The sequence below is a fragment of the Oryzias melastigma genome, linkage group LG18 (assembly GCF_002922805.2).
Source record: "Oryzias melastigma strain HK-1 linkage group LG18, ASM292280v2, whole genome shotgun sequence".
Lineage (NCBI taxonomy): Eukaryota > Metazoa > Chordata > Actinopteri > Beloniformes > Adrianichthyidae > Oryzias > Oryzias melastigma.
In genome coordinates this window covers 10184053-10205333 of record NC_050529.1, presented here as the reverse complement: position 1 = coordinate 10205333, position 21281 = coordinate 10184053, and the positions used below count along the sequence as shown (strand labels likewise).

Sequence of the window (21281 nt, the reverse complement as noted above, 5' to 3'; positions counted from 1 at the left end):
TTTAGATACTCTCCTCACCTACCTTGCTGAGGGCTGCAATCTGAAGGACGGACTAAGACAAGGGCAGTTCCTGCTTTACAGACCCCTACTGTATATTCAACAATGGATCTGCGCCGTAAATGAGATGGAAGGGAAGAAATGCTGAAGTCACCTTCTAAAGAAATGCTGAGCACTGGTGCTTGATATAAAAAGACTCCAATGACAATTTGCACACATTAGCCACTGCCAGGCTATCAAGTCATACGAGAGTGTGGTGCCAAGCACTGGATGAGTATAAAAAGGACATTGGCTTAAAAAGTACTACAGTGAGCAGATTTTTCCAGATGACATAAGGCCATTGGACACACACTCACGCCATTAGCAGATTATATCTATTGATCACTCCAACAAAACACAAGCCAAAGTAAAATTTTACTTTCCTTGAATGTCAATGAAGTGCTGCTGGAGTGCAAACATACAATTTTGAGACCGCCTTTAAGCTGAACTCTTGCTTGAGCGACTTCTTTAACGGTCTCCGTTTAGCGGCGTCAGTTACATGAATGCACGCCGAGGTGGATGTTTACATGACATCAATCGACTAACGCGGTTCTATGCATCAGAGGGAAGGACGAGAGTGTCGGCCCGAGTTTGACACAGGCGTCGACTGCCACGTTGGCTCCCACAATCCGTCACAATCCAAAGCGTGTTTGTTTCTTTGGCTTCAAAAACCTTTACTGGGTCAACAGAAACACGAGCGAGCATCTGTCAGTCTACATTTGCTTCCCAGCAGATTCTAAAGCTTCGCTAATGTACTTAACCCTACATCTTCAAGTGCAGCGAACATTCCTATGCTAGCAAAACATTGATGTTTACTGAAGACATTCTTCATAAGTACATGGCTCAAAGGAAAGCAGTAGATGACAATAAAAACAGATTGGCTTCCATAAATAAAACCTCTGAAGATTTGGTTTCCAAAGGAAGCCATGAAAAACAAAGCTTTCTAGTCACATTCTGACCAGTTCTGAGGTTGTTCCACAAGGATTGGATTTGGTCCGACCTTTTTCTCACCAAGTGGAACGAGTCTTTTCACCCAACAGTTGCGGTTATTCTTCTGGGAAAATCCCTGCAGGCCATAATAAGATATATTTTCTGGACCTATTTGAGTGGATACAATCTCCTGAAAGGGGCTGTTACAGGTCACTTGCTGCGGCATGAAGGAGAAAAATATGTGTCAATACATTGTTATTATTGTTGTTCAGTATCCAGAGATGTTGGAAGAGCAGGAATTTAAGGCACTTTTTACAGTTTTTTTCCACCTCTTTGTGCTTAAGGTTATTTTTTGCCCAGTTTGAAATCTGTTTTTAAGTCTCACATTTTCTCATACGACATCCACGAGGAGAAAAAAAAACAAAACAAAGAAAAGGAGAAAAGGAAAGCCACAAAACATAATCCTTCAAGACAGCAGTGCTTACTTTTCCTAGCAGCCTGAATCCAACCTATTTTCCCACCACTACAGTTATACAACCTGAAAAGCGACGACAATGATTAAAGTGCCTTCCACACTCAGGAAAAAATGTGACAAAGTAGATAAAAGAGTGTTTGTCAAAGGCACTTTTAAAGTGTACAAAAAAGGAAATCAGAATTTAGTCTTTTAATCAGTTGTCAATTAGTTTGAAATAAATAAAAAAAAACTGTGGGATCAAAAATGTAAATTTATGCACACGATTTGAGAAAAGAATATTCTGTGGGCACATTTTATTCAGCACATTGACTGTATATGAGAACTGGACTGAGTGAGTGTGACATCACCCATAGAAAAATGACTTGCTTTAAGTTCCAACCGAAATAAGTCAAATTAGTCGCCGGCTTGTCGGAACCAGAAATCTTCAGTAAGCAGGGATTAGTCTAGGAGCGGACAAACTTTTAGATTTATGGGCTACAAAGGGTTCTAAGATTGGAAAAAAGAGCCACAAAAATATATTTAAAAAAATAGGTTTAGTAGGAACATGTTAACAAAGGTATTAGAGCAAGAAATTGTTATTCTGACAAAAAGAATAACTGAGTAATAGTTGTTATTTCTCTACAGAAATCAATTGGATTTTGGCTTCTAGGAACCAGCATTTTCTTGAATTACAAGTCAAATATCCAGCAAAAAATGGTTATTAATTGTCATTTATCTTTATCAGATCACATTTTTGAACTAATGTGACACGTGATCCTTTTTTGAAGTATTGTAAAAATTGTCTTTTTAATTATCATTAGGGCGTTTTTAGCTAAAATCCCCAAATCTGTGTCATTTTCAAGGACGGTTTCTGTAGAGTAGTTCATTAGAGTTGTGGGCGGGACTGTCGCCGTTAACTAAGCCCGGCCCCTTCCCATAATCTGTTTACATGCTCTCCTGCTAGCTTACAGCCCCTCACACTCCAACCTAACTTAATTTAATAAGCCCACAAGTTTTAGTTTAAAAAATAATATTTTTTTTCTTTTATAAAAACTAAACAAACTGACCTGAGCACCAAACAAAGACATCAACACTAATTTGTTGTCAACTAGAAGTTTTTTGTCTTTTTTTTGCTTGTTTTGTTTAGAAAAAAACATTTTTGAAGACGACATTGTCTAAATTAGAAAGTTCTGTTCAGCTTCTTCTACACTGACATGTTCAGTTTTTTTTCTCCCCCTGGCACAAGAGAGAGAACTGTTAATTATGCTTTTGTTTTCACACAAACAAAATTACTCAACCAAACGTAAGAGCTCTTAATTACCAAAGCAAGGCACCAATTTTGTTTTGTGCCAATTGAATGACGGCATCTGTTCTATTTTCCTCTCTGTCTTTCTCTAATGTTTCACCCCTTTTGCCAATATTAGTAATGATTTCCTTTCTCCGTTTATGAGCTCTACTTTATGCTGGCACTGTAAAGGGGGTACTTACCCTCACAGTGCAGCGTGCAATGGCCGACCAATCTGTGCCCACTAAAGGCAACGGCCTCAGACTGGTTCTACTCACGTTAATGATATCTATGTAGACACTGTAAAGACAGGCGGTTTGCATAGACACTTCTGATTAGTCCGATTTCTCAAATAACACTTTGACCTGATAATCTGATGATACTTGCGCACGAGTTCACCTCTTAAACCTTTTGAACAATATTACATCTGGAAACAAAAAGTAGAATACGGTAGACCCTTGATGTGACCGGGTTGTATCCAATGAGGCAGTTTTTCTACGTTTCTTGGACGCAGAGTAAAATCAAAGAATAGTTTTAAGGTGTTTTTTTCCAGACAAGTTAGTTCCTCTATTAGCCAATCTTATATACTACAAGTCTTAGCATTGCTATGTATATTTAAAGAAGAGACTTTAATAGAAATGACTACAGTTAGGCTACAACCAATGACTTACTTCAACTTGGTCGCCATTTTTTGCCATGTAGACACAGCAATGTTGGAACCAGAAGACATAAGTGAGCAGTGATTGGTCCAAATTGGTTTGAGTAATCATTTCTATGGCAACCACTCTCACCTATCAGGAGTGAGTTTGTAGAAAATCACTTTGCACGTTGAACGAAGGGCCAGTAGTAGCAACATAGCTAGCAGGTACTTCTTAATCGGAATATGAGTGGGCGGGGTCACGTCAAATTCAGTTAATAGTCATAACGTTTGTGCATATTTCTTTAGAATAAATAAGGTCATGGATCACTTTATACACCAGGTTTCCTGATGGTTTCCAGTCTATTTACAAGTTTTATGGTTAAACCAGCTCACTGTTAACTGAAACAGTGAAAAATGACTTTTGGAGATAAGAACCTATAAGATACATTTTTGTTGTTGGGTTACTGTTGGTTGGTGTGCAGTTATTGCTCCAGGCGTTTTCTTTCGCAGCTCTAGTCCAATATATGAAAGACTTGGTGTCATGGAATGAAAATGATTAATTTCTCCTTCATGATTGAGTTTTGCAGTTCAAGTTAGTACTTAGAAAAATATGCCAGCCATACAACAGCAGATTGGTCAAAGATTAAATACTTTATCTTTTGATGTCCAATCAATTGCGGCGGGCTCTGTACGTAGAGCCTGAACACTCGCACAGCTACAAGTGAATGGGAGACTTTTCATAGAAAGTGGTTGTTGAAAGGCCTGTTTCTTTGTCTAGTTTGAACGTAGCATGAGACTGCAGTAAGCCAAAAATAAAGTATAGTGTATTAGTGTATTCATGCATTCATACTGTCAGCTTTTGCCAAATGTTTCTTTCGAATAACAGAAAAATCCGTAATTGTTTTTCTTTGATTGACCTGCCTGGATTTATTTAGTGACCGGTTAACTATCATTATTTCAAATGGAAGGTGGGAGTGTTTGCCTACTTTGTAACACACCATAACACTGGACAAATACTTCTGCAAACATGCCTGGACACTCACCCACTAACTCACAGCTCAGCACTTGCCTTGGGTGGAATACCTAGAACACTTGAGATGACCCCTGACATTAAAAGCATTAAGTAGAATTCACAAGTGGCAGCTACAGCTCGCAGAATGTAAACACACATGCTGGGGAAAATTAAGAGATCGGGAACCGAGGTGTTTCAATTTCTTTCTTCATGCCCTCAGAGAGCCCAAAGCCAGCATTTATCTCATCGATACATCCCAGTGCTGTCTGGCACATATTTTGTCCGGCCTAAATGAGATTAGGTTTTACCCTACAGGTTCCTCTGAGCTAGATTCTCCAGAAAAAGAGCCTCCTGGCACCTGCGCCGGATAGATATTGCTTAAGCAATCCAATAATGGGGAACAAAATGCCCAGAACTTCCGTCTGCTGGTGTTCAGACGGGGATTGAGTAGAACTTAACTTTTTTTTTTTATTGTTTTTACAAAATCAAGGCTGCTGAACTCTGAGTCAACCTTCAAATTGTTTTAGAACATGCTGTGCGTCAGGCCTGTTGTGGCTGAAAGCTGAAAAAGGAACACAAAACAAAAAGACAAACTAATACAAAACATGTGTTTGAAAATATATATATATTTATATAAGAGGCAACACTAGAATGGATTGTCTGTGCATACTATAACTAATCCTTCAATAGAGAGCAGACACACATGGTATATGTTTTGTAATCACACTTTGATTGTGTATTTAACTTATTCTGTGAGAGGATTCCACTGAAAAAATAATAACCACCACTATGTATATTTTCAAAATAAAGTTTGGAGAAAATTGTTGCTTATTGCAACAATAAAAGCTTAGCTGGACATTTTGTGTCAAAGCAAAGTAATATATATTGGGAGCTGCAGTTTTCCTTATAGGTTTACAAATTTTATTTTCTGTAACACCAACAGATTCTCATCCCCAAGTCGTCACATACTGATGTTTGGTTAAGGACCCTCTCTTCGTCACTTTTTGGAGGTTTTAGGTGTCCCCAATTCCTCGTTTTTTTTTTTCTTTTTCTGGCTGTTCATTAAATCAACGGGACGCAGTACCGGTTGCGGTACTGGATTGGTCCTCGGGACATGTCCAGTACCGGTGTCCAAACCAGGTACCGGTACACTAACCCTAACTAGGTACTGGTCGTGGTGCCAAACGCAGTACCGGACCCAAACCAGATGCTGTTCCAGGCGTGAACCGGGCAGGGACGCAAATCGGTCCAGATACTGGGATAGAGTCCCGTTACTGGACCAGTTCCGGTTCGTCAAAAAACGACAAGTTGTCAAAAAAACGTTAATTTTGATTCAGAGGGTCGTTAATGTGTGACAGCATATTGTCGATAAACATGTTCGATTGGAAAAAAATCCTAATCCTACGGCGACCTTGTAATCCAAATCAGAGCAACAAATCTCTTATTTTGCTGTTTCAATTGTAATTGGGATTTTAAATGTTTTTTTCCATTGACGTGATTTGGACTTAAGGGCCACCATATCCATCCATCCATCCATCTTCTTGACCGCTTCGTCCCTTTCGGGGTCGCGGGGTGCCGGAGCCTAACCCGGCTACTGATGGGCGAAGGCGGGGCACACCCTGGACAGGTCGCCAGTCCGCCGCAGGGCCACAATCACACACCATCCACTCACACATTCACACCTAGGGGCAATTTAGAGTCACCAATGAACCTATGAAGCATGTTTTTGGACGGTGGGAGGAAGCCGGAGTCCCCTGGTGAAAACCCACGCATGCACGGGGAGAACATGCAAACTCCACACAGAAAGGTCCCAGCCGGGAGTCGAACCGGGGCCTTCTCGCTGTGAGGCGAGAGCGCTAACCACTGCGCCACCGTGCAGCCCGGGCCACCATATGCAAAGCACAATTAAAACTTCCTGATTTAAACAACCAGAAGATTTTTGACGAATGCTTTCTATATTTTTTGGAAAGGAAAATCCAGTTTCATGAAGTACTGTGGCCTAGAAAACCCTATTTTAAATCCTAAATTACAGTTAAGAAGAAGTAGGAACCAAAAACATTCACAATCAATCCATTGTAAAATGATTCCTAGTGGTTTTTAATTTTGATTATGCTATTTTTAGCCTTAATTTTTTTTTAAAAGTGTTTTTTAGGCCATAGTTTCTGCAGAGTGGCAGGAGTTCATTAAAAAAATCCCCTCTAAGTTGTGGGTGGAAGTAAGCCTGCCCCTACTTCCCGATATCTATCTGTTTAAGAGGTCTCCTGCTAGCTTAGCGACCAATATTGGAGCTATAAATATTTAGTAGTTTCTACGTCACACTGACAATCTTTTTCCAACTGCATTTTAGTGTTGTGTCCTAATTCACAATGATTAAAAAAAAAGAGTACCCAGAAATGCAATCTTAAGCTTAATTTTTTAAATATACGATCTCTCATTAGAAAAATGTCACAGAGAACATGTTAAAACACCATTTTCATTGTTTTAAACTATATGGGAATATGCCTTAGAATTCTGTTCATCCTGTCTGTTAAAATGATGAATGATGGAATGAAAAACAGGAGGAAGAAGGTGAGGGGACAGAAGAAGCTCTGAACCGAAGGTTTGTAGCAGTCTGTCTGAGTGAAAAATAGCATCCTCTCCCCCCTTTGCCCCGCACTGATTGTTTCTTCCATAAATCCCCTTTGAGATTGTGTAATTAATTGAATGCTGCTTATTTGTCATTAAAAAATCCCTCACCTAATGCCTAACGTTATGAGGAAACCACTGCAGAATCAATCCTATTAATCACAGGGCCTCTTTTCCCCCGAAAAACCTTCACAGATGAACAACCTGAGCTTTGCTCATTTCGAAAAACAGTGGAAAACCTGCAGTTAAAGTTTGACTTCAGAACTGCTGCAGAGACAATACAATTAGTTTATTATTTGTGACTTTAGTTCTGTTTATTTGGGTTTGTTTGGTTGTTTACATGTTCCTGTTATCTTGTCTGGATCACACATTTTGCAATCACCACAGCATTAATTATTACTAAATAATAGGAGTTGTCAAGGTGATACGATATCATGATACGATAAATATCGCGATACATCACAATATAGCACCACATATATATATTTAAAAATTATGACTTCATAAAAACTTTATTTGAATACACCTTTTTAATTTGATCAGAACATCCATCAATTCAACTGTGTTTTATATGCAAGCTGCTTCTGAAGCAGCGTAACAGAATGAAGGATCACGAATAGAAATGTGGCTAAGATGCTTTATTTAATTCTTCAAAACACTGAAGTGTGACATCGCCATTTTCTTACACGTGAAAATAACCACGAATTTAAAAGCTGATCACTGCGACAACTTCTTTCGTCTTTCGCATTGTGACTGAAACTGTATTTCAACATATGCATTATGATTTTAATATAAAATTTGTTGTATATACTTTTACATACATATGAGAGATAAATATATATATTTTTGGATTGCTCATAAGTGTTCCTAATGCTTTTTGATGTGTTAAACTAGATCACTATGGACCTTACGATTTGTTTTTGTTTTTATTTTTATAATAATTGTTGAAGATTGTGCCACAATGTCGCAAATTTAAAGAAAAATATCTCAAAACTAGGTTTTTCCCAGCAATTAATTGGTTAAATGAATTAGATTACAGGTTAATTAATTGCATAATAATGAGTCACATGGCAGCACCATTTTTAATATTTAAAACATAATCATGATATTGTTTCGATGGATGATTTTGTCAAAGCATCACAGTCTCGGGGCGTTGTGTTTTTGTGTTTCTTATTCTTCTTCACAACATTGAACTAAAGTATTAGGGTCCTTGTCTCAAGATGTTTGAAATCTGCATTTTAAGGACCCTGAAAGTGACTTAGGTCACTGCTCCTGAAGCTTAGACCTTTTTTATTGCCCTCGTCACCGGGGCAGATTGGATCAGCCGACACGCAACAGAGATGTACGCCACTCCCGGCGAGGCGCCCCAACTCTCTGCAGGCTGCACGTCATTCATAAACATGACGGATTAGCTGTGATATTCCTCCATTTACAACCTAAGTGAAGAGAGTGGGAGGAAGAGAATGAACGCAGGGAGGGAGCGTTAGTGTCAGATGCCCCTCAGGGGTGGTGCTAAAATGGATGGGTAAAGAGGGAGATGAAAAGGAGAGATGAAGCAGGAAGGGCGGAGAGGGGGCCCTTCTCTACAGGCCTGGCTGGGCAGACACCAAGGCAGGCAGGAAGCCAGGCACAAAGCAGCATTTACGCTCAGATACCCCCCCTTCCTTTGCTTTTTCAGACTAGCTTAGCTGGACTTAGATGTACCGTTATGAGTAAACATCACCTTGGGGAAATGTTAAAAAAAAGGAGATATTTTAGGACCTCAGTGGAAAATCTACAAAGTTTCAGCTTATTGTTTTGCTCTGCTGCCATTCAGATTATGCACCATCTATTTGTACAATTCCACTCCAATCACCTATAGAGATATTTTTAAAAGAGTCTTTTAATTAGGATTTTGTCATTTTTATTTATTTATTTTATTTTTTTTTTTAACTGTTGGCGCCTCGTCTTCTCCTTGTTGCTGAGAGCTCTCTGTTTCAGTCGGAAGCTTCTGGTACGCCCAGCGCATTTTTTACATCACAAATAATATGTTTCAAACTGCATTTTTTGGTCTGCTACAGAAAAATAAGTAAATTTACTAGGAATGTAAAAGAAGTATAGAAATAATAATAATAAAAAAAATGATTAAATAAATAAATAGTAGATACGTATCGAAATTAATAGATTGTTTGAAAACCACAGATATGAATAAGATTATGTTGGTTAAAAGGTATAAAATCAATCAAGATGTATATAATCGATATTGGCAAACTGCAGTTTCTACCGTCTTTGTCTTTTTATGTACATGCAATGCAAAAAAAAGAAGTCCAATCATGAGTTTGCTTCTTACAAGTCAATACCTGAATACATTTCTCTGTCAAATAATTATTTATCATTTTAAGTGCCAAATGAACAAGAAATATCTAGATTTTAGTGTTTAATTGTAAAAGAATCAGACTGTTTTGTATCCCTTAAAAGCTATTTGAATCCTTTATGAATCGATTCGTGGACCATGTATTGAAATGCGTATCAAATTGTGTGAAAGGGAAAGATACACACCCCTAAAATGTACTCAAACTACATGTTTTTGTAATTTGAATGTGGATTATTTGAAATATGACACCTAAAAAATACTTAAAAATCAAATTTTTAATGAAATTTTCTTCATATATGTCCTCCATTTTTAGAAAAATCCTCCAAAGAAAATGTTATAAACTCGATTTTCTTTAAAAATGTCCTCTTCATTTTCCCCTCATAGTTATATTTTCTGCTTCATACCTTGAGCGATGGTTCTATTTACCTCCCAAAAAGAGCCAAATTTATAAAGTTGTGTAAGGAAAAGGAAAAAAAGAAGTATCTTGTCATCTTTTCTTTTCACCATCAGCAATTTTGTTATAAAGTAATCCTCAACAGAGTGGGCGAGCATTATCTGGCAACGCTCTCTGCTATTTGTTGAAGGCAGCGCTGAAATGAATCACCTTTCTTTTGCTTTCACTTTTTTCCAAAACAGTCCATCAGACGTTATTTGATGCTCTTTAGTGCATTAACCATGCAGACATAAGGAGCATTTGGAAGGGAGGATATAAGTTTTTCTCCCCAACTTTCCTGCATATAGATGCCTTTTCGTGTTTAAAGGATGCTCGTTTTTGTTTGTGCCGCCAGAGGGACATCTTTCAAGAAGTTGGGAGTCGGCATTGAGGTGGTCGGGGGGAAAAAAAAGACAGAAGGCGAAACGGTGAGACGCTGAGCTGGTTCATTAACCTCCACGCGCTTTACATTCACAAGCAGGTGGTTCCGTTTGGTCCAACAGGCGGGTCTGCTTTCAATGAAGGGAAAAACAGTTTCAATTTGGGTCGTAATGCTTAAATCTCGTCTCCTTAACTGTCAAAAAAGTGCTCTGATCTTATCTTTGGTGATTGTTGGAACTGCCAGATATTTGCTTCCATCCACTGGAGCTCTTCTGTTTCATCAGATTCGCATACGCTAGATGTGCGGTATATAAAAAAAAAGTCAAAGGACACTGACTTCATACAAGTTGACTTCTTTCTGGGAAATAGAAAGCGTAGCACAAGCCCTTTCAATTATTGATGGAGCTAAAAGCCTGCTTTAGGAGAACGGAATAAGGAGCATCTGTCAAAGAGGACCTTTTGACTTCCAAAGAGTCCTTATGGAAAAATGATGGTTAAGCAAGAGCATAAACTGCCAAAAAGTGACCATGTGAGGTGTTTGAGGGACTTCCTTTAACCTTTTATCACTGGAACCCTTTTGTGACGTAAATCAGGTGTTTCTTTTGTGAAAAAAGCGGCGTTTTCGCCGCTTTTTCCGCAAAAGAAACACCTGGTTTACGTCAATTAAGTAAAACTGTATATCAAACAAGACCGCTTTTTTCAAAATCTGCTAAATTAATTCGCTAAACTGTTAAAGAGTTACAATAAAATGATAACAAAAAGCACAAAGCGTCTCATCAACTCGCCACAGTCGTCATTTTCGCCTCACTTTCCTCCAAAGTTGTTTGGATCTAATTAGCGAGCGCCATTACGTGGCTTGAGAAGCTTCTCAAGATCATTAGATGCATTAAGGATGACCCTGTAATATCTAGTTAATCTAGTAGAAAATGACTTTTGAGCACAGCTAAGATCAAAGCTGCTAATATTGTCAGCACTCAACCACCTTGTTGAGACTTAAGTCCTAATTTGTTTTTCTCGGTGTGGATGACGGAACATTTCTCACTATCTGAGCCTTCCATAGAATCGGTCACTGGACCAATTATGTAAAAGTTGAAGGTTTAAACTATAATTTCTCTCCTGTTTTTGATCAACCACTAGTTTCTATGATCTGGGTTTGATTTATCAGCTTTTCCTGACAAAAATAGTATAATATTTGCCTTTAACGTTCAAATGTTTACATTTGTGATTTGAAAAATTGATGTTAAAGGCATAGAAATATATCCACTAGATAAGAACTTGGGTTTTTGAAGGGAGAATATTCCAATTCCCAATCAAAAACACACCTGTAATATATCATTATCTCTTTTAAAAACTTAAGAAATGCAAAACCTGGTCTTTTAACTAAGATTATGTCATTTTTAACCAAAATCTTAAAACCTGTGTTGTTTTCTAGGGACATAGTTTCTGCAGAGCGGCAGAAGTTCATTAAAAATTCGCCTTTAAGTTGCGGGCGAGATCTTTGGCGAAGAGCAACCCCGCCCCACTTCTTTATTACAGGGAGTTTGCGGCTTTCTTAGTCAAGAAATGTCTTTTTCTAAGTGATTCACAGCAATTTGAATTAAGAAATATTTAGAAATACAACTTACAGCTTGATCTGCGTCATCTATTACCAGAAAAATACCACAAGAACATGCTAAAAACCCCAAAAATACTCTTTTCAGTGAAGTGGGTCTTCAAGAAATGATAAAAAAAAAATAGAATTCAATACAAAAAATAACTAAAATACCGTCCAGTTGTAAAATATAGTTTTAGAATAAAAATATAATAATATATAATATAATAAAATATATTTTAGTAATATAGATACAGCAGGGCATTATAAAATCAATAATATTTTCAGTCCTGTGGTTGCACAAAGCTGAATTAAATGTATCAAATCTGTATGGAAGACCTTTTTTCTGAGAGTGAGTCAGTTTATTTTATCAGCGATGTTCCTTCAGGAAGGAAATGCATTCTCCTGACAAAATTGAGTGTTCCAAACGGCAGCACGGGTCTCGCCATTTACAGAGCTCCTGCCAGTAAACCAAAGAATTGTGTGGTACCTCCTTCCCTTTTTTGCAAACCACTGATCAGGAACACAGTAATTTAACAATGGTCACTTGCTTCTTTCCCCGTGCTACATTCTCCTCCAACAGTTCAAGAAGGCTGACAAAGCATTTGTCTTCATAAGCAATTCCAGCATGCCGGACTGTTTTTCTTTTTTTACATCTTGAACTCTGCATTTGTCATTAAAGGGGGAAAATTCACAGAAATAGCAAAAAAAAAAAGTCTTAAAATGCTAATTTTTTTTGTCTTTCATTAAGTGTGGGAGCATTTTCTCCCCATACAATAGTGACAAAGAACGGCGTGCATGCATTGTTTCTAAATAAATACTGATGGTGCCGCAGCGCTTTTGCTGAAAGGGGAAGGATTCGTTTAAGCCGCACGGCTCTGACCGCGCTGCCGCGCCGTTCCATACAAATGGAAATGATGCATTCTGTTTTTCCGTCACAGGACGCCGGCTTCCCATTTTCCGCTCCCACTGTCAAGTTGAGCACAGCTGCATAAGTTTGCCGGCTTGTGTGCGGCGCGCAGGAAATGGCTGTTGACAGAATAATGGGAGTATGAAGATGCAATATAAATCCTTAATCATGCCTGAATCATGAACTGCAGCACTCAAATACACCCATCATTCCGCCGGAGCTACTTTTAGCAGGGAGTCGAGACCCCACCGCTTCTCTCTGCTACATTTTTATGTTCCTTTGCTCGGTTAATAGATTACCAGCTGTGCTAACATTGCCTACTATTGTTACAGACGCAGCAGGAGGCCAAGTTCATGCAAACACTGTATTTTTAAGAGTTGAATCAATAAAAAAATGGCAAAAACTAGTCAAATGAGGCCCTATTCCAGAGGCCAGTAGTGGTCCATTGGACAGCTGGTAGTGAAAAATAAAACATCTACATTACTTTCGTTTTATTTATAATCTGATTTTTAGATTTACTTAATTAAACTGCTGTAAGAAGTCATTCTTGGCGTATGTCAAGTCTCTCGGTCATGTGTCAGAGATCTGTCCTTTCTTAAGGCAACCGCACCAACAGCTAAATTGAAGCTAGCAAATTTAACCAAAAAAAAAAGAAAAGAAAAGAGTCAGAGAGGAAACAGAGTACGAGCCCTCGGCTTCAAAATAAAAGACTTTTTTCCAAATATGGATTAATTGTGATCCCACAACAATAATGCATAATATTCAGCAACCGGCTGTCTAATGTTATGAAGATGCTGCTAATAAAGTTGCCTAGTTTATTACAATATTTAAAACATATCAGTTTTAGTGTCTGTTTTTTGTCTTGTATTTGCATCGTACCTAAAAAGTCGGAGTAGGCTGTGAGTTGGCATGTGAATTTTTTAGCCTCATCTTAGACAGTTATTGGTTAAAGGACCTATTCCATGCTTTTCTCAAGTAAACTATACCCATAAATAGGTTCATATATTACTTTTGGCACACTGCGTTTTGCCCACGAAACTAACAACATCCGAACTTTAGCAAAGATGGATGTAAATATTGTGTATCTGCCTTCAGTAGCCCCAGCCAACGCTACACTGATTGTAGCTATGGCGAAGCTAGAGACTGATCAGAGCTAGCTGAGCAGCAAATGTAGGGGATAAGCACCGCTAGCTGAGCAGGGAAGCTAGTGGTTGAACACCGCTAGCTTTTCAGAAAAATTGGGTATTTGTATTAACCTTTAAGGTGGTGCTGGCAGCGCAGACTCTTCCTAATAGGGTTCGTTCTCACTTTGTGACATCATATCGTGAGATCCCGCCCATTTTTATGAGTTGGGAGGGGCTGGTGCTCAGAGTGGAGGTTTTTAGAGGAATAGATGAATGGATCAAATACCACTTTGGGGTTGTTTATACACTTAACAGCTAAAACAATTACATTTTGCATGGTATATGTCCTTTAAGGGGAAATCTTAACCTTACCAGTAAAAAATAAATAGATAAAAAATCAGGCGACCACTTCACTGCTGCAAAGACTGATCCCTGAAATTGTTGTCCAACCGGTTTGTGGCCTAAAAAAAGGTTACTTTATTCCATCTGCAACACCAGGATTGTGCTTTATATTCTTCTTGCAATCTTTCCTGGTCAGTCTGAATTTCTAAGCAAGTCAAGATGACTCCACCACAACGGCACAAATCCTATAACCTCATTCATCTCATTGTTACAGTATGCAAAAAAAAAGAAAAAAAAGTCAAATAGACGATCCATACGTCACATCAGAGCCTGGCAGATTTGACTGGGAACATCATTACATTTCAGGGTTCATCTTTCATGCAAATTGCCTCCGTGAGCCTGGAAGTTCATTACTAATGGCAGTTCCCATCAAGTTGTAGGCCGATCCGAATACTAATATCCCCTGGTACTCAGAATTTGTCACCTCAAGTTCTCTCTTTTCATAACATGGCAATTACAACAACGTGCTTTTCCTTCATGAAATTAGGCTTCACCCCCTATGGCGAGCTTCCCACAACAGATGCTTTGCCGTCGTTTGCACAGACCATTGGAGCCTAAATGAACTAAATGAACAGTCACTTTATATGTATTGAGGCCTGGTGTGATAGCACTCTTCTTTATTTGTTTACTTAACTATTTATTGACTGTTGCATCAAACTTTTAGTTTAAGAAATATCTCTTTTTTTGGCAAAAGTTGAACAGAAGTAGTTTCTATGAGCCAAAGTTGCAGAATAGACAAAAAAAAAGTAAAATTTTAAATTAAACTTTGTTGCAAATCAAACATTTTGATTAAACTGTCGCCTGCTTTAAAAAAAATCTCAAATGTGGTCAACCTTTTCTGTTACCTTCCTCATTACTAACTGAGGTCGACCTCGTTACCGGGTCTGTTTTTTATTATCATGTGATCACGCCTAATTATGTCGTATCAAACTTGATTGAAATCGAGTTGTTGTATCCCAATCTGGGATCGGAAATTTATAATATTATTTTGATTAGTGCTACAGATTTAAAGCCTAATTTTCCAAATAAATACTAACATGAACAAATCATGAGTCTTTTGTTGTAAAATTCAGCAGAATACGGCACTAGTGTGAGAAAAACGTGCACAAAAAGGTAAAGTTAGCAGCATTTTAAGCTCAAAGTCTTTTAATAAATGCTGCAAACTAACAGCAAGTGTCTCTTTGTGTTTTGTCTTCACTCAAAAAAAACGGCTACAAATACATTTCTGAAGAAAAAGATCGCATTTTTGTTTCTTTTTACTGAGAACGAATGGCTCTCTCCATGGTGCTGAAACATAGACAGCTGCCAAGGCCCGTCTACGAAGTGCAAGCTCAGGGAAAAGGAGATAAAAAAAATCAATAATATCTCAAAAACAACTGAAATTAATAAATGTTTATATTGATATAAGCTAGTCATGAATGCTTATCATCATAAGTGCTAAAACAAGAATTTTGAGAAAACGTCATAGTTAATTTTGAAGAATTTCTAATTTAGAAATGAATCACATCAGATGAAAACTGGTTCTAAACGTTCTCACATGACTAATTATCACCAATTTTTACTAGTGAACTGTTCTACTTTGACTTCACATAAGTGCTCTGTTTAAGTGTTAAATGATAAAAAAGGTTAATTTTAAAAACAAAACACCTTGATCGTTTTGTCAAATGTGTTTAATGTTTTACAAAAGCATTGGATCAAATCAAATGAATCAGAATCAGATGGGAGCCGAAGAACGCATTATGAAGCCAACAGAATCAGAAGGATTGGTATGTCAAATATATATATATATATATATATATATATATATATATATATATATATATATATATATATATATATATATATATAATTTTAAAATGCATTGGAATATTTTGGACTTCATTTAATCAAAAAACTAATGGATGCAAGAATAATTTGCAAGATTACAATTACTCAGCCATTTTTAGCTGGTTATTTCAAGAACTTTTTGCTTCATCGTTTTGTGAGACGGTGGGATGAGAAACCCAAACAGTGCAGCATCTCCTGTTTTCCCCCTTTTATTTTTTTTGGGTAACTCATCGGCTCTTGCTCATTCTCTGCACAATGACGGTAGAATAGGCAGGGACGAAGAGCAAAACAGAAACAGTAATAAACATGCTAATGCCAGCCGGTGGAGATGGGAAAAGCAGCTTCTATCTGTCCCTCAGCTATCTGCCGGTGTGAGTGGAGGGGAAAGACAGAGACACGGCGGAAGGGAAGAAGAATTGTGCACTGTATTTAATGTGAGTAAGAGGACACACACACGGTTACACACAGTGTGTAGACCCTAGTAAACAGAAGAGAGCTGCATGTGAACGTGCCACCTTTCTCTTTCAATCGGCCTCTGGAGACAGTGCAAAGGGCCTTTTGTTGGCTCACTGGTGAGATAAGAAGCGAGGCAGGAGGGGAGGTTCGAGGAAGGGGGCTTCAGAGACTCGCACAGCTAGCTTTTTTTTTTTTTTTTTTCTATAGGAAGGAAGGAAGGAAGCACCTCTCTCAATAGGAACTCATTTGCCATGTTTTGTAATTGTGGAACATAATGGAGCACACCTCATTCAAGCAGCCCAAAGCCTTTTTTTTATTATTATTCTGAAGCCATTTTCTTGATTTGCCGCCAAACATTTAGGGAGATATTACAGAGTCTTTTGTGCTCAAAGCCACCACAAATTTCCCTTTCAAAGGAATGTTTCGTGTAATCAAGATCACACTTTATTATTATTAGACAGGCAGACATCAAACTTGTTGGATCTTCTCCCTGGATTTTTTTTTTAATCATATAGGTCTAAAACATTATAAAAAGATGCATTTATGCAGCAATAATTACAGGACAGAGTCGACCTGCCAGTGGAGGAGCACTGCTGAAACAGTATGCTTGTTAATCGCACCGCCTTATTTTCTACATGGTCGAATATCAAAGCTGAAGTGCAGAGATGAAAAATGACTGATTTGAAAATTATTGCTGAGCTTTTTCATTAAAACCCCCGAGCTAGGAGAGGATGGTTATTTGCATAATTTAACTGGCATCTTAATTATTGTGTCAAAAATCTGTATGCAAATGACTTAAGTCACTTAGAAAAGGAAACTTACTTGGCTAAATGGGAAATGGATTAAATTTCATCAAGCAGGAATACAGTGTGTGGAAAAAGAAGACATATGCAGCCTTACCTGGGTTTGCTGGAGCAGAACAGCATGTTAATGACTATTTTGTTTTTTTTTGTTGAGTTGAAAAGGACCTACCACGTAAAACTGTGAGTCTGGTGGTAGCGCTTGTCTCTCCAACACTGTTGGAGGCGACGCATTCATATATGGCTTCGTCTCGAGGCGTGCGCAATGGCTGAATTCTTAACACCGAACCAGAGCCGTCGTCGAACTCTATCACCTGCAGGTGCGAGAAACAGGATATGTTAAAGGAGATTTTTTTGTTCAACACGGATGAGGGACCCTCTGCAGAGACAAACCAACACAAAGTATAGAAAGACTGTTCAGACAACACTGATGATGACTGATACGTGACACATAATCTATTTCCTACCTTACAGCTGGTTTTTGTGGGTTTTTACTGTACATGTGAGTAACTTCAATACTCTATTAGGTAGTGTGGGGGTATGATGCCTTAGTCACATGCACCTGAATGGGTGATAAAGTTTTTTGGGTAGTCCGAACCCATGGAGTTCCACCTTTCTGTGTGGAGTTTGCATGCGTGGGTTTTCTCCGGCTTCCTCCTACCGTCCAAAAACATGCTTCCTAGCATGGTTACTCTAAATTGTCCATAGGTGTGATTGGGTGATTGAGCGACAGGCTGGCGACCTGTCCAGGATTAACCTTGCCTTCACCCATCAGTAGCCGGGTTAGGCTCCGGCACCCCCATGACCCCGAAATAGACAAGCGGATAAGAAGATGAAAGAGTGAACGTTCACACGTTGCTACATAAGACCGTTTTCGGGTCTATTTAACGTGGATTGAAACTTGGACCAATTGGGGATTTGGAATTGGTAGTGACATATAGATGGCATTTCTTTTTATTTACGGAAGTGCCAACCATTTGAAAATTTATCACGAAGGAGAAATTAATCTTTGCGTTTTTTTTCCCAAGTCTGACTTATCTGACATAGTATACATAATATACAAGTATCTAACTAAGATATACACTATATCGGAATAGAGCTTTAACTACACATTCTCACTCCAAACTCGTTCGGTTGAGGACCCTTCTGCATCCCTTTTTGACATTTTGGGTGTCCCCAACTCGTCATTTTTTGAGGTGCTGGCTGTTCCCATTAAATCGCAGGTCCCCAACCCTCTGAACAAGGTACCAGACGTACTTACTGGACATGGTACCAGGCTAAAGTACCATGACCGGTCCTTTCATGGACGCGATACTGGATGTGGTACCGGACCAGCTCCAGTGTCGGGCTGCATCCTGAGGGTTGGGGACCCCTGATTAGCATCTGTTAACCTATACCAAGCGGCCCTTGGACCAGTACCGGTTCGCAAAAAAGTGACACGAAGGGGTCCTGAGCCTTAAAGAGACTGTCTGGATCAAGATTTGTGAGATTTGCTCCGCTTTGACTTTCTCACCAAGAAGCCTCTTCCAACTGTGAATATGTGCACCAGTATCGTGTACGGACAGTCCATTATGAAAACCGTACGCCAAACAAGTGTTCAGGAACATAGCATCAAGTCAGTCTCTAGTCATTAGTAAGGTGCACGCACTGACCCGTACTGACCATTCATACTTGTAAATAAACAGTTTCCACCCTCAAAGGCAGCTGTGACTAAGGCATAAAGTAGATTTGATTGATAAAAGCTAAAAAATAGAGTAATTTAAGCCTTAATTTTAAAACAAATTAGCTTGATATTTTCTCTGTGAATTGGGTAAAAAAATAAAATAAAATAAAATAATGTGACTGTCAAACTTTAAGAATGGGGAATGTGCTTTGTTTTTCTTGTTACTCAAAAATCAAATCTCAAAATAAAATTTAAGTCCAATTCTGTCCCACTCTTAAAGTTAACGTTCGATTCCCTAGAGAAAAATGTATCCACACTGGATTGTGTCGATGGGACAGAAACAAGCACGGACAGTTAAAGGTGGCTCGATAGTCGTTTGAGGACACTTGTACCATGAGGTGAAGTAGTGGCAAAGGAGACAGAACTGATTGGGTTTTTTGGACGGACGACATTTAAAATGCTGCACAAACAGGTGTTTGGTTGTAGCTTATTCAGCTATTGGTGCATGCTACGTGTCGTATACTCACTGACGTTAGAAAGATCTGTGTCATAACTCAATCTCTTTTAAGCATAGAGGTAAATTTCAACAAAAACATAAGGCCTGAGGACTCTTTCTTTCTTTCTCTCTCTCACACACACACACAAACACAACCTCAGAGGCCAACAGACATTTCAAAAATCACAGTATATCCGAACACTTGTTAACAATACACTTTAAGCATTTCATTGACCAAGCCACGGCAGCGCTGGCATTCAAGGTGACAGCGAGCGATGGTAGAAACAGCCGAAAAGGACAAATTAAAGAGGAAGTTTAAGGCTCCTGAAGGGAAATGGGGTTTTTGTTAGAAGATGAGGCACCGGCGCGTGATTGAATGGCCATGGAATTGTGGCAGCCAGCAAGCCTCGTGAAGGAATGGATGAATGGGAGCCAATGTGTTAGCATTCAACTCTACATGCGATGCGAGCGCGATGAACTCTGATAAGATTCGATTTCTGCGGGCACGAGAAGCAAACAAGAGGTGGAAGAAGGGTTTTGAGTCCTGCTAGGGGGTGCCGCTTTGCAAAAGTTAGCAAATATGGAGCAAAGTGACACCATGATAGTACTGAGGACTGGCACAGAAATTAATAGAAATCTTATCAGTGCCCTGCTATGATGGGTTATTACTCATGGGTTTTGAGCCCCAGTAGAGATTAAAGCTGAACAGAAATCAAAGCTTCAGCCAAAATAAGGAGGCAAGGACATGCATTTAGATAAAGTTGCCACAAAGCAAAAGGATACTTGGAAGTGAAAGCACTGCTCGTCCCTTCACTTTGCATGAAACTGGAAAACGTGGTGTGATGCTAATGTAGGTATCTGGGTCACACCGCAAACTTGTTTTTTTTTTTTATTCTGTCCAAGTGCTTTCTTCATGCCATTTATTTAATTACAAATTTGTCCCAGCATCTTTTGTGTACTTGCTCATTAAAATTTGTGCATGCTTTATAAGCCTGGCCGGCATGATTATTAGAGCCTGCTAATGCGTGGTGGCAAGTCAGGGCACAAAAGCAAGCAAGCGGGTCTTGAAGCAATGGATTATCTGTGAATGGAGCCAAAAGCAGTGCTGAAGCATTTTCATTTTGTCGAGCATTTTACATCAGAACAATAGACCTAATACCTCAAATCTCTGGTTGCTGACTTTCTTCCCCTTCTTGTTCCACACAATCTTCGGCCGCGGGTCTCCCGTGGCTTGGCAGATGAAGGATGCCACTCCTCCCTGCACGCCTGTTTGGTCATTGGGGGTTCTTAGAAACTTTGGTGGTGCTGGATTAGGACAGAAAAAGAGAAAAGAAAAAAAAAAACATCATGTAAAAGACCACACACTAACTCAAACACACACAAGAAAGTTTAGGATTTCAGCATGTGGCCTTTAAGAGGATTGTCCCAAGAGATCAAAAAAGGAGATTAAACTGTCTAGAACAAATCATTTTATCTCAATCCTTAAAATGTCTACTAAGTTACTATGAACTTTTGATTGATGTATTAGTGACTAATTATATTGTAAAAAAAAATTGCCACCCCCTTTTGACTCTGTTTAACTAGTCAAGTAGCCATTGGCCTTCCCCTGTGCTTTTGTTGGTTTTATCTCCATAGCAACCATATTATTTTTTGGTCGTCTAGGTGGGACAAACAGGTCTATGTCATTTTCAGAGCAATTGGCAAAAGTAGGTTTTTTTATTTCCTTGGTAACGGAAGTCCACATTTCCAATGTGTTCGCATTGTTTGTTATGTAATTTTGTACTGTGGCCTGAAGTGCAAATCACATCAACAAATCCATCAACACAAAACAATTTTAAAGATCACAAAGTCAATTTAAATAAA

General features: G+C 38.7%; 1 protein-coding gene across 44 annotated transcripts in view; it reads right to left on the bottom strand.

The window, feature by feature from the left end:
* LOC112155773 (protein tyrosine phosphatase receptor type D) overlaps positions 1-21281 on the bottom strand; it is a 454394-nt gene that overhangs the window by 67278 nt on the left and 365835 nt on the right. For 23 of the 44 annotated variants that reach the window (XM_024287656.2, XM_024287657.2, XM_024287659.2 and 20 more), the window contains 2 exons: positions 20575-20723; positions 17432-17573 (listed from right to left, as the gene is read on the bottom strand). In XM_024287656.2, coding sequence (XP_024143424.1) covers positions 17432-17573; positions 20575-20723 — 291 coding nt within the window. The remainder of the gene's footprint in view (positions 1-17431; positions 17574-20574; positions 20724-21281) is intronic. The other 21 variants (XM_024287662.2, XM_024287664.2, XM_024287677.2 and 18 more) reach the window with 1 other exon arrangement.